Source organism: Coenobita brevimanus, chromosome 103 (assembly GCF_032717465.1).
Source record: "Coenobita brevimanus isolate Jiangsu-jjx chromosome 103, ASM3271746v2, whole genome shotgun sequence".
NCBI classification, from domain to species: domain Eukaryota; kingdom Metazoa; phylum Arthropoda; class Malacostraca; order Decapoda; family Coenobitidae; genus Coenobita; species Coenobita brevimanus.
This window is the reverse complement of record NC_137056.1, coordinates 35,219,565-35,234,691: the sequence shown is the minus strand read 5'-3', so window position 1 is coordinate 35,234,691 and position 15,127 is coordinate 35,219,565. Positions and strand designations below refer to the sequence as shown.

The 15,127-nt window shown below is 40.3% G+C and overlaps 1 protein-coding gene across 1 annotated transcript in view; it reads right to left on the bottom strand.

The window, feature by feature from the left end:
* LOC145415744 (dual specificity protein phosphatase CDC14C-like) overlaps positions 1–15,127 on the bottom strand; it is a 316,480-nt gene that overhangs the window by 124,023 nt on the left and 177,330 nt on the right. Inside the window, exons 6-7 of the mRNA XM_080284978.1 lie at positions 14,432–14,570; positions 4,162–4,336 (exon numbers count right to left, since the gene is read on the bottom strand). Of these exons, the coding sequence (XP_080141104.1) occupies positions 4,162–4,336; positions 14,432–14,570 (314 nt within the window). The remainder of the gene's footprint in view (positions 1–4,161; positions 4,337–14,431; positions 14,571–15,127) is intronic.

Genomic DNA, 15,127 nt, shown 5'->3' with positions numbered 1-15,127 from the left:
GACCTGGGACGAGGTCCTTGAGTGTGATCTCAAGGATAAGGGACTGAATAAGGAAGCTACCAGAGACTAAGCAACTTGGAAAGCCGCCATTAGGTGACCAAGGTTGATGCATGCTAGCATGTTGGAGCCTTTAAAAACAAAACGAAAATATAAATACAAATGTCTGATAATGCAACGTCGAATAAATGGGAGATTACTGTTGAAAAATTAATTTTCCACATGTGCTATTGATCAATGGAAAAATATATACTGTAAACTGCTTTAACCCATGACATCCAGTGTTTATTTCTGCTGACCCTTCCCCAGCTGGGGATTTCTGGAAAAATCACAGTTTATTAAAACCATAATATCTCAGCTTATACTTAGCCAAAAATAAAAAACTGTCATAATACTCAACAGTCCTTCAACTTCAAGCTGATGGCCTCAGATTGTCCTGGTAATCCGTAGAGTCTGAAAAACAGCCTTTGGAAGTAGGATAGCCTCTCATGTTTTTTTTTCCTTTTTTCTTTTTTTTTGCTGTTCGTATGCATGGCGCAAGTAAGGCTTATGCTAGTCCTCCACAATAAAAAAAACACTTTCAGAATACCGCAGTCAACCATAATCACCATTTCCATGTAGGCTTTGAGAAGTGTGGTGTGAGTGTGCAGTGATGCGAGCCGGGAAATGAGGTCACTATGGCAGCAACCTTGAGGCAGGCTGGCTGACATCTTACTGGATACAGTGAAAAATTTTTGTGTAGGTCTATCCATGACAGAGATACGCAGGTAACTGGAGCGTGACTGGGATGCATGCAGCAGGGTTGCCAGCGTTTGCCCGTGGTGGTAATTACCCGCAAACTATTCAAACAATGCTGTGAAACGCTAGATCACATATACCTGCTACCCAGGGATCTCCAGGCAGTCATCTATACACGACACCCGGATGACATGGACTAATTATGCCAGATTCTTTGTTTTGTCTGACAATAATGTATGTAAAGTAATGCAGTGTCGGATAAACACGGGAATACTGTACAGTGTATAGTTTAGATTCTATTTCAACTTGTACTAGCAGCCAGTGTAACTCAATTAGAAATAAGGTAGATGAACACAGACTGAACTTTATTTAAAAGATTATTTGGAAGACCTATTTATAATGCATTATAATAATCAACATGTAACATGCCCATTGTGTGAACCAATGTTAAGAGGCAATGTCTATTCAAAGACTATTTTACACTGTTTCACCACATACAGGTTTCTGACGTGCAGGTTAAGGCTTCAGATAACATAATTAATGTGCTGTTTGTAATTTAGTTTTGAGCTAAAATACACACCCACATTTTGAATATAACTGATTGGACAAGTTGTGACTCACTGCCATCAAAGTGCCATCATACCTTTTGTTTCCTTGAATAATGATGATCTCTGTTTTGCCATCCTCCAGCTCAAGTCTCGTTTTTGTCATTCAATCTTAATACCACACATTAGCGATTGTGTTTTATTCTTTGTATCTTTAACATTTTTCATCTTGACACACAGTCATCTGTCACTGGCATGAAAGGAATAGGCCACATTGTATGCATCACGCATAGACAACAAACTAATAGTGTAAACTGTGAACAGAAATGGGCCTAGAAGTGATTCATCTGTGATGCCAAACAGAAGGGTGACTGAGTCTAGGCAGTCGTACTGTAGTCCATTACTACTCTCTGAGGTCTGTCTGAGACATACAGCTTACAGAACAGAGGGGTGTCATCAAAAATGCCATATAAATGCAGATCATTGAGCAATAATTTGTGATCTCCTGTGTTAACCCTTGCCAAGCTGCTGACCTCATATGTGGCACAATGAAGGTCTGCATGGACCAAGTTACAAGCCTCATATGAGGTTCAGTTTACTGATGTCATAAAATAATGACTCACGGGAGGTAAACTACCTTACACTGAATTGGCCTGGCAGGGGTTATACAATGCACAAAAGTCTAGCACCACCAAGGCACAGGAAGTTTCACTCCAATTACCAACGACCTAGAGTCAATCCAACAACAATCACAATATTGAATAAAAACAGGGGTGCCAAACCCTTGTCATACACTCCTTACAATAGCTTCCAGAATCTCTCTCCTGTCAATTCCCTACCCTCATCAACCTCCATACCTCACTTTCCTACATACTACTTAGCCATATCTATACACCTGCTTCTTAGTCTACCATGCCTCCTCCCACCCTGAAACCTGCTCAGTTACACCTTTTTCATCAGCCTTAATAAATCTTTCTCTCTACATGTCCATATCATCCATGCACTCTCTGACTCCCAAAAGCTTCCTTACTTCACATCTTCCACAAATCACATTATTCCTTATTCTAGCCACTCTTCACACTCTACATGCATTCCTTAATAACTCCATTTCCAGCGCTTTTATTCTTGACATTTCCTTTTCACTCCAAGCCAATCTTACCCATATGTTGTGGGCACTATAACTCTTTCATGTATGCCTCTTGCAGTTGTCACACTCAGACGTATGTTATGTATCAAGGCCTTCACAGCATCAGCCACTTTCTTTCCTTGTGATACTCTACTTCTTTGCACATTTACCTTTCTTTATCATCGCACAGGTGCCCATCAATTGAACTCCCTCCATTCACTGTCACACGACACTAGAAATTACCTTCTCTCTCAACAATATCACTTTGCTCATATCCACATTTACTTTCAAAGCACTGACAGCCATTAAAAAATAAAATAAATAAATAATAAATACATAAACATATGAATAAATAAACTCTGAACAAATATACCACACACTTGTTTACTACTAGCAGGCAACATATTATCATCTGCATGCATCAGATTTGATATACTTACGCTAATCTTTCACCATTCATTACCAACTTCATCCTTCTCTCTATGACTCAAGTTTCTACCTCTCTCATTACTCTATGTACGGTACTATGTATATTTAACAGGCATGAGGAAATCACATATCCTCGTCTCACTCCAACACTGAATTTAAACAACTTACTTATATGTCCACCTACTCATAAACAGGTGTTACTACCATCACAAAAACTCTTAATGGCATTCAGCATCTTTCTATCCACATAATACATGGCAAATCCTTTGCAATCCCTCTCTTTTTACCTTGTCTTACACTTTTCCAGATCCATAAATGCCATAAGCACCTTATGGTTCATTTAACATCTTTATTTCAACATTTCAATTGTTCACCACATCCTCTACCACTCCTAAGACCATGATGCTCATCTCTCACTATGTCTTTGGATATATTCTTTCCTTTCTTTGTTATTATTTTTCCATATACTGTACTGTACCTTTCCCACAACACTCAACACTTACACATTAATAATTTTAGCATTCATTTCAGTCACCCTTATTCTTGTACAGGGGTGCAATCACTGCCTTTTCCCACTTTAGTTGTTCAGTCCCACTCATCTAGGCCAACTCACACATTTCAAACAAACACTTCATTCTCTAATCTGCTTAATCATCTCTTCATACACCAGCAGCCTTACCATTCTTCAACTGCATCACAGTATTTTTCACTTCTGCCAGTGTCACATTTCCTAGCACTATAGTTCCTCCCAACACACTACAAAAAACAATAATGTCTGCTATTATTTTGTTCTCGTCATTCTCAACTATTCAGCCTTTCAAAATATTCTCCCCATTTGCTCCTTACTTTACTTCCTCTTCCCCCCCCCCCCCACACACACACTCTCTCACACTTTCCCTCCCTCATTTTTGTACCTCTTTTCAGAATAGTTTCCTGTTTTGGGAGCAATTTATAATAATTTTTCATCTGAGATCATCATAATTTACCTCTCTCTCTCTCTTGTATTCCCTTCTTCTCTCATCTGAACCCATATAGGATGGAGAAGTCTAGAATTAGGATTTTAAGCTTTGCTAAGGATATGAATCTGAAGGGAAGAGAAGCCCAAGGCATAATCTCCCCTCCTGTGTCACACATGGTATAAGACTGCTTGAAATACATTCCTACAGTAAGACAAAGGAGCAAAGGTCATAGGTGCCTATTCCTGCAGCTATTAGATGCCTTTATGCAAGGAGTGAATACATAATTAATGTACTTTCTCTCATCCCCACTGGGATTCACTCTTGAATTTGCTAAAACTGAAATGTGTTGGTAATAAATCGATCTTACCTGCTTTTTCTGATTTTGATTATTACAATTATTTTTATTGCGGGTGTTGCGTAGGTTGGCCACATGGTCACGATACGCAGCACTGTAGATGCCACATTCAAACTTCTTGTTTAAGTTTTGGTTTTTGTTGCGTCCTCGGAATATATCACCCTCTAACCACAAGGATGACTGTTTCCTGTGGTGGGTAAAGAAATCACAATGAAAGTACATATAAGTTTATCTCATATATTACTACAGTACTTTCCAAACTGACAAGGTAGCTAACCTAAATAACTACTCCTTGAAGCAATATTTTCCAGCAGTTTTACAAAACTGTGACACAGTCTTGGTGACCTTCATCATATCTGTCCATTAAAATATGTGAGAATCATTATGTACAATACAACACTGGTCAAAGAATGCTTCAAATTTTTAAGGTGAAAAACTGCGATATGTTTATGCAGTAAACCCTCAATATTTGCAAGCATGAGGTTCAAGAAACTAATGTAAGTCTCCAAAATTACAAATATTGCCCACAGACTCCTAAGTCCGTACATTATATGCCGGCAATAATTCATCTCCACATCTTATTTAACCCATTCACTGCATCAGTGTTTGTTTACATGTACATCCTGTGTGTGGCAGTTTTCAAATATTAAGAAAAAATATTAGAAAAAAAATAATATTGCCAAAAGATAGAGAAAAAAAATCCCAAGTTCAATGGTATATAACACAATATAGCAAACAAAAAAATTACCCTGATACAGGTCCGTGAAGTAATAAATATTCCCTGTGCAGTGGTGCCAGATGAACGATGTGTTATGGTTGCACTGTGTTGTCAATTTCAATCTTGCGATCAGATAAGGTGTAAATCAGCATCTGAACCATCACTGTCATCATCTAACAACGTACCACTATCATACCGACACTCATCCAGAGATTTCATCCAATATTTGCTTGGGCTGCTGCTAGTGGCGGCATGAAGATTTCTTACCTTTACCTTCGGCATTTTGTAGGAAACTGAGCTGAGCTCTGCACCTTGTAAAAATGCATAATATATATATGGCAATATTCTATAGGGTGCCATGAATTCCTAGCTGATTTATTTCGTGCCATTTCTGACGGCGGAATTTTTGAAAGCAGGAAATCATATATGATACAGCCGCAGTGAGAGCCATTTGGACTCAGATATCATATATGATACAGCCGCAGTCAATGGGTTATATAGTGAAAAAGTAACCTGAATAACTTTTTTGTCTTGCCTTTAACATTTAAAAAGGACACTTGAACACCTGCATCCCACAACTGGGCCTTAGACATAACATGCCAATCAAATCCAAGAGAAACACCCATCAAGCCTGTTCCAATGTCCTTTCAACAAGTCACCACTTTATCTCTCCTGGTCTCCTGGGCATTTAGGTTGAACACAGCCAGGACAGCAGCTGCTGCAGGATGTTTAGAAGTCACAGTGGGGTATGAATGCACATAATAAAAATTCACCTATGTAAGTCACAGCTTTGGAGAAAGCATATGACAGGGTGGATAGACAAGGATTGTGGAAAGTGTTAAGAATATATGGAGTAGATGGGAAATTGTTGAATGCTGTGAAGAGTATGTACGACGGTGCGAAGGCTGCAGTGCGTGTGGATGGTGAACAAAATGAATTTTTCTCTTTGAAAGTTGGTTTGAAACAGGGATGTGTCATGTCTCCATGGTTGTTCAATCTGTACATGGACGGGGTAATAAAAGAGGTACAAGGTAGGGTAGTGGATGTTGGAGTGGCCCTGGTGAGAGAGGATAGTGTTTGGAAACTCCCTGTACTGTTGTTTGCAGATGATACTGTATTGTTCAGTGAAGACGAAGGGGAGCTACAAGGCTTGGTGGATGAGTTTAAGAGAGTGTGTAAGAAACGGAATCTAAAAAGTGAATGTAGGGAAGAGTAAAGTGATGGTCTTTGAGAGAGGTGAAGTTAGTGAATGTACAGCGAGGTTGGATGGTGAGGAATTGGAAAATGTGAGTACGTTTAAGTACTTGGGTAGTGTGATGAGTAAGGATGGAGGTTTGGAGGGTGAAGTGCTTGAAAGGGTACAGCAGGGAAGAAAGGTTGCTGGTTCTTTGAAAGCAGTGATAAGGAACAGGGAAGTGAGCATGGAAGTGAAAAAGTTACTACATGACAGTATTGTGATACCAACTCTAACGTACGGAAGTGAAGCCTGGACATTGTTGGAAGGACACAAGTCAAGAGTGAGAGCAGTGGAAATGAGTTATTTAAGAGGAGCCTGTGGAGTTACGTGGAGAGACAGGCTGACGAATGAGGATATAAAGGAGCGTTGTGGTGTTGATGTGGATGTGATAGGAAGCGTTATGAGGAACACACTGAGGTGGTTTGGCCATGTGGAGAGGATGGAGGGTGAAAGACTAACGAAGAGAGTGTATGTGAGTGAGGTGGAGGGGGGAAGAGGGAGGGGGAGGCCGAGGATGAGATGGAGGGATGGGGTGGAGAGGTATATGAGAGAGGGGGGTGTGAGTTGGGAGCAGGGCAGTGAAATGGCGGGGGACAGGGCGACTTGGAGGCGATTTGTTTGTGGCCACCCCAAACGGGATTGAGGCGTCTGGCAATAGATAGATAGATAGAAGTCACAGCTGCAACTCCATTCAGTTATTTGTGAATGGTGAGGATGTAAATTACTATAATGTGCAACCTCCAATATCTGAAGTGTATATAATCAAGAACTGTTCAAAGTTTCGACAAATGTGAACTCTGAAAGCAGTATTTAGCTGGCCATCCTTATCTTATTCTCATACTCCAGATACACTATTGACAAGATCTGTATACTATATACGGGTCAACCGGCCCACTACAGTTATCTTTTTCACTGGTCTGATAACTCTTATCACTCAAGCTATGATAATTAAGGCAGAATAACTCTCGCTAGTAACAATGCCCACTTCTGTTCTTAAAGGCTTTGCAGCGGTACTCATATATAACCTCCACACATCTGATTTAAAAAAGAAAAAAAAAAGTGCGTGTCTGTGTGGGGAGGGCGGGATGCAAAAAACAGCAAAAGGTTGACACAGGTACTTACAGTGACATTGCTCTACCTGATAACTTCCAGAATTCCATTTGCACAGTTTTATTCATGCCATAAACAGACTAGAACAATTTTACAGGACTACAACCAACCAACATATTATTTATAGCTAAGTATGAGCAATATTAATTAGATAATGATTTCTGAAAAGTGATGCGGGTTATATACAGGCAAACCCCAAGATGTGATACCCCAGAATAGCAATGGTGAGAGAAATACCACCTATTGTACACCTTCCCCTGGTTTGGCGAATGGGTTTTAATTTTTTTTTACTGATTTTTATTATATCTTAGAATTAATTTTCTGTTTAGGTTGATTTATAAACTGTTTTTAGACTTAGATTAATGTGTTTTAGTCAAAGGTGGAGTGAACACTGTCATTTGGAGTATGGATTCTCGCCCATCAGATGAGGTACAAAATGGAGTGGACAACTAGGCGATTCAACAAAGAATATTTTGTGTATGACCACTGAACAGTCATCTAACCTATCATGGAATACCTAATAATAATCTTCAATAAATATTAAAAATTATGAAAACCTTAGAGAACAAATATTTCATGCACTGATGAAAACTATGACATCAATAAATCATGCATTTACATTTGGACTGTTCAAGGAAAAACGCTTTGAAAATAAAAAGGAATTTCTAAATAAATGTTGGAAAATTAGAATGAAGAAAATAAAGGAGCTCAGCAACCAGAAGAGTAGCTAAAAGAACATATGAGGGACCATTGAAAAGGCTATCCCAATAGCATCATCAATCGATACATCATGTGTTTACATTAGCGTTGTTCAAGGGGAAATGCTTTGAAAATACACATGAATTTCTAAATAAATATGGGAAAATAATAGAGAAGAAAATAAAGGAGCTCCACAACCAAAGAGTAATTAAATGACATAAAGAGGGGCCTTTGAACAGGCTATCCCAATCGCATCATCAATCGATAAATCAGGTGTTTACTTTAGGCTGTTCAAGTGAAAAAGCCTTGAAAATACAAAAGAATTTCTAAATAAATGTTGAAAAATGAGAGAGAAGAAATTAAAGGAGCTCAGCAACCAGAACAGTAACAAAAATGACATAAAGAGGGGCCGGTGATATGGCTTTCCCTCTCACATCATCAATCGCATTCCCTGTCAAGAGAATTCCCCATCAAAACAATTCATACCCTGGATGATTCTGCATCATTCATACATTATTATTATGCATAATAGATGTTTATTTAATTGTTCTGGAACCGTCTGATGGTGGGATTGTATACAATGCTGCTGCTTCTCTACTGAGTTTGAAAACAAGTTGGAGATTGCATTCTCCAGTGACCTTGACTGGGCACAAGCAAGACGGGCACTGGTTTTAGGTTTAGGTTGGCTTCTTTACAGCTGTTAGGCCATTCAGATTGGCTTTACAATTTTTTTTTTTTTTTTTTTTTTTTTTTTTTTTTTTGACATGGTTGAGGGGGAAACCCAAGCCTCAAAAATGCATCCCTATACTTCACATGTTAAATCTACCCCGAGATACGATACCCCACCTAGTGATGGAGTTTTACTTAACCAATTGCACTGTTAAACCAGGGTATGCCTGTACTTGGTTTGAGGAAATTTAATGTACTTTCACTCTGCACAGAAGTAGAGAACACAGTTTTACTCTAGTTTCACTCACTGAACAAAATTTCAGAATTTTTTCACACTGTTTTTTAATGTATATAGCTGTATTTCCAACACCACAGTCTCTCAGAACTCTTGCAGATACTACCTTGCTGCTGCATATTTTTGTCAGGAATCAACTACAGGGGTGACCCAGAAAAACCTCCCACATTTCAATGGTAAATGAAAAAGAAAATGGTTAAAGATAATCAAAATATTATTTGCACACATGAAACTTCTTTCCATACAGCTTTTATTCATCATGTTTTAAAGATGACATCCTCCAAATGGTGGCTGTCATTGTCTATACACGCTTGGAGGTGATTTCTGAAGGCTGCCATGGCTCGACGGGTCTTGGTGGGTGGAACAGCGGCTATCTCCTGCTGAATAGCAACCTTAAGGGCTTCAAGAGTTTGGGGTCGATAAGTATACACTCGTGATTTAAGGCAGCTCCACAGAAAAAAAAATCATATGGGGCGTGGTCAGGGGAACAGGCTGGCCACCCAACATCGCCATGCAACGAGATCACCCGATCTGGAAACATTTCCCTCAGCACTTGCAATGATCTTCAAGCTGTGTGTGCCGTAGCTCCGTCATGCTGAAACCACACATCGAGTTCTTCAAGCTCAAGGTGTTTGAGCTGTGGCCTTAGAAAGTTTTCGAGCATATCAATGTAACGGTCAGAAGTTACGGTAACAGTTACACCACCCTCTTCAAAGAAATAAGGACCCATGATGCCAACATCGGCAACAGCGCACCACACAGTCACTCGACTGGAGTGCAACGGTCTTTCGTGTAGTATGTGAGAGTTGTCTTCAGACCAACAGCAAAAATTTTGTTTGTTTACAGAGCCACTCAAATGAAAATGGGCTTCGTCACTGCACAAGAGAACAGCATCTTCCAGAACACATTGCAGAATGTTCTCGCATAACTCCTTGCGGCTCATCCAGTCTCTCGCATTGACTTCTTGCACAACCATCATTTTGTATGGATGGAAGTGAAGGTCTTTGTGTAAGATTCTCCTTGCAGTTTCCTGGGATATTCCTACAGCTAAAGCATGCTTCCGTGCAGAACGTCTCTGAGACTGCACAACAGATCGCCTCAATGCTTCAGTATTCTCAGGCGTATGAGCACTCCTAGGGCGACCAGGTGATTTTCTTTCTACAGCTGAGCCTGTTGCCCTAAAATTCTCAACCCACAGCAAGATGGTTTTCCGATATGGAACATTTTTGGCTCTGTGGAATACTGGAATGTCTTTGAAAGGCCCTCTGCACAGCAATCACGGAACGGTTGTTTGTGAAGAACGCTTCGACAGCGAACACACGGTGTGCTCCAGACCACGCCATGTTGGCGATTGAGGACGGTTGGGGTTTGGCTACCAACAGACCCTAGCCCCGCCCCTCCCAACTCACTACTGCCAGTGCTACAGCCTCTCAAAATGTGGGAGTTTTTTTTGGGTCACCCTGTTAACCAGTATCACCTGGACTCTTTTTGAAGCCATAAATAAGGTGAAATCTGAATAATGATTAAAATGAACCATGGAGCAAGCACCGATTGATTACAGAGAGAAAGAGAAGTGTTTGTTATGGGTGACTATACTCTTGCTAATAAAGTGGACCCTAGCTATACTGAACCAACTGGGAGAAAAAACTGAAAATACAGTACTGTATATCCAACAGTTCAACTGAGGCGACAATCAACTGGGTCATCAGACTGATGCTGAATCAAGGTTCGATATACACTAAATCTTGCTCAGTGGATACGTAACAGAATTATGCGTGTTCACAGTTTTATTTCAGATTTATGTTGGTTAATACAGGGTCTACCGTATTTGCCGGTGTATGGGGCGACTCTTGAATCTCATAAAAAAAAATACCCAAAATCGGGGGTTGTCCTACACACCAGGAACTTGTATGAAATCCTAACATCTACATCCTGTGGTTATGGGATCCATAGGCATGATAGGGAACATCGCCAAACAATCACCTTGACCCTTGTTTCCCTGAATATAGTACACAGACTGTCAAAAACTGTTGAAATTACACACGTCATCATCAAACACAACTTGTTTTCCATACAAAGGCAAACTTTTATAAATTATATCTCCTTGGATACAGCCAAGAGGACATAAGAAAGAATAGTAACCTGTTGAGCCCACACCATGAACATCATTGTGTGTCTTAGTAGCGACTGACTGGGTTGTTTACAGGTTACCACCGAGCACAGGGTTGCCAGATCTGAAGCAGGGCTCATTACCAACAGTGATAAACAAGTGGCACTGCTGTTATTCCTGGTAGATTAACACTACAACCATTTGATGTCGGTCTTAATAGACCATTCAAAGATTGCATCTACGAGCAATGGAACGAGTGGATGAACAGTGGTAAAAAGTCATATGCAAGTGGTCGGAATATGAGTGCTTCAAGTCTGGATGAGCTGTGATTATTTTATTAAGGCATGGAATGATATTTCTGTGAAACAGTCATCAACTTTTTCAAGAAACGTGGAATATCAAGTTCAGTGGATGGCGCAGAAGATGACATTTTGTGAGCTGATGAGAAAGAGGAAGCCAATACCGAAGCTACACCTTTGAATTCAGACTTTGATTCTTACGACAAAGAACTGCAAACTTAACGGAGGATGAAGTTTATGAACTGACGATGTCAGATGTGGATGATACGGATTTGGAAGGTTTTTAATCACTGACAGTTGATGTGATGTCTTTAATAAAATGTAACTTTCCTTTAGCCTATTTTATAAAATTCACGGTAACATGATTTTAAGTTTTTAGTACAGTAAGAGTTTATATTCGAATATTAAATGTATAGCCCATTTTGATATCGGAGGTAGCACATGAAACAGTTACAGCCTGTAAAACCCATAGAAGAAGCTGGTTTAAAGTAAAACCTAACCAAAGGCTGCCTTGCTTAGCATCGTGTTATTAGTATTACTTCACTGGTCAGTGCGAAGAGTCATAAAGGACTGGGATTACTGGGGCAGCAAGCTCCCAGTGTCTAAGAGCTGGGGCTCATCTTATGTACAGAGTATACCTCTAAACCCACATTTTGTATGGAAATCTTGAGAGTAGTCTTATACACAGGTTGGCCTTATACATCGGCAAATATGGTATGTACCTTTATACTACAGTATATAGACAGATACAGTATTATGTAATTCCAGTTAATGATAAACCAAAGAGAAAAAAAAATACTTTATATGCCTTTCATTCAGTCACACAGCCATGTCCTCTCGCAATATCAACCCTTGGTTCAATACATAATAAAGTTGTCTGATACGGTCAAGTTGGTTGATACAGCTGTAGTTCAGTTTAATAAGGTTCTATGAAGGTATACTGCATGGTTAATCAGCTCCACATACATGCAGTAGTGAATTTTAGAAGTCTGCTCCTCTGATCATTTGAATTTGAAGGCTAATATTGGAAGATGAAAATGGTTGTGATTTCAAATATTATACTTCTTAAACTGCACATATTCCAAACTTCTGAGGTTCAGTTTTTAAAAATTGCACTGTATTGCTTAAAAAAAAAAAAAAAAAAAAAAAAAAAAAAAAAAAGTTGGGGGGCTAGGTTTACGATGGAAGAGTTGAGAGGTAGGATAGGACTGGAATGTGTTGGTGGTGTGACGTGGAGAGGTAGACTGGTTTGGGAATGTGGAAAGGATGGGGGATGATAATTGGGTTCAGAATGTGAGAAATGTTAATGTTGGGGGTAGGGTGGTGAGAGGTAGACTGAAAAAGACCTGGGATGAAGTCACTGAGTGTGACCACAGAGTTAAGGGACTAAATAGGGAAGCTGCCAGAGATCGAACAGCATGGACAGCCACCATAAGGTAACCAAGGCTGATGCACGCAGGCATGTTGGGGCCTTCAAAAACAAAAACGAAACTTGAGACAGTCCTTACAAACAGCTTCTAAAGGTAAATAGTACACTATAAACCATCTATATACCACTACCTTTATTTACGACTTCAATTAACCCCTAAAGAGAGCAAGTCTCTGATCCTGACTATCCTCCCCAGCCGCACATCAGGTCCAATTTTTCAATTTTCACAAAGTTAACTTTTGGTCTTATAGATTCAAGAGCTTGAATTTAAACACCTGTAAGTGTATACTGTACTTCATTCTCATATGTCTAATGGTCACAGCTCTCTGTCAAAGAAAAAAAAAAAAGTCACCCATCATATGTGAAAATAAGAAAATGTTGCCAAATAACTTTACAGAAATCACTAAAATCAATATGAATTATGTGCCTCGGCATTTAACATGCCGAAGGAATGGGCATGCAAAAAAAAGATATATATATATATGTTCATGGTGTGGAGTGTGGCTTGGAAAATGCCACATCACTGAGAACAAAGGGGAATAGGGATGTGGAAGTAGTGTGTGTGGGGGGGGCAAGGGAGGCCCTGGAGGGAGGGAATATGCATGGTACGTACACTCACAATGGTCTAGAGGGGATGTGGGGGGTGGTTTGGGTGGGAAGCAACACTCAGGACAGGGCCCAGGGCCCAGTGGAGCAGAGGGAGATTGAGAGAGAGTGATGAGGGGGAACCTCCCCCACCACATCTAGGGGGACCAATCAGGCCAGACACCACCAAATATTGTATTTTCCATTGGCTAGGCTCCATATACGTCATCAAAGAGGAGGGGATACCTTGCGCCAGTTTTTGGTTACTTGTGTACAATCAATGATATTGGGACTCTAAGTACCAAGGCCTGAACACATCGATAAATGATCATGGGACTTTAGGAGTTAATCTATAAATTAAATTACAAGACCTTGCATTGTCTTTGGAACTAAAACATTTGTACTATATCTAAAAAAATAAATAATTAAAATTTTTACATTATAAATAGTGAATGAGGGCCTTCCACTTACAAGGTGAGCCACTGCTGCTGCCCACCAATGATGGATCCTGGGCGACAAATGCGCAGCCAAGCATGGTTAATCAATAAGTTAAATTACAAGACCTTGCATTGTCTTTGGAACTAAAACATCATCATCATCATCATCCAATTCTACATTGTCCCATGAGGAGCGTAGGAGCCCAGGGCTAGGCAGTTGGTCCTGACATTTAAGATGAGAGTGACCAACCTCACTCATCCCTGAGTGGCATTATGTGAGCAATAAACCCCAACCACCCCTTGGATATAAACCTTCACCGGCTCAATCCGACTGGAGCACAATAATTACCCACAAAACCACCAGGCACCAAAATTTGGTTATATGGTTACCACCCAGTGTACTAAATAGTTTCCTGGTGTACAGGAAACCATTTGGCTTGTCACTCAGTGTAGAGTCACCTATAGGCAGAAGGAAGAGGAAAGAATGAAGGAATGAAAGACAGAAGAGGGAGTGTAAAGTCACCCGCAGGCAGAAGGACGAGGAAAGAATGAAGGAAAGAAAGATAGAAGAAGATGGAAGGAAAGAAGGATGGAGGAGAGGACAGGGCAGACACCCACATTTGCACTATATTTAACAAATAAATAAATAAATAAAATTTTTACACTACAAAGTGAATGAGAGCCTTCCACTTACGAGGTGAGCCACTGCTGCTGCCCACCAATGATGGATCCTGGGCGACAAATGCGCAGCCACGCGATAACCTCAGCAGCAGTAAATCGAAAGTGTTTCATCATGTAGCACCCAATTAGGGACCCAGTGCGACCCAAGCCAGCTGTAAGACAAGGGAAGGAAAGTGATAATTATGCGGTAAGTGTACATTGGAGCATTGCAGATGCTATTAATAGTACATGTCATACCTTGTTGATGTTGATAATTAACCCTGGTCTGGTTGGCTGAGCAGACCCATCAACTACATGCAAGCAGTTGCCCCTGCAGAGGTGTCCCATTCAGTGAACTGGTGTTCCCTTCTAGCAGACAGCACCTCATCATAGTGAGGTGCAGGGAGGAATGTAAAGGTTTGAGTCCTGGATGGACACCATATTTGCGTCTCTCTACCCAGTTAACAGTGGCATCATAGTAGGCTCCATGTTACCCTGTTATTTAACTAACATACTGCCAATACTGTGCCAGAAATCAAACCCAAGACACTCAGATGGGGGCCAGGCAGCTTTCCACTGTACCAAGAACAGGTAAAATTTGTCTCACCTTATCACATACAGTTTCTTGTAATCAAGGTACCTCTGCCTCCCCCCACTGTGGGCATGAAATGGAAAAGGCAACCCCCTGGCACTAAGGCACATACTGTTGATGCTTTTAATTATTCTCAAA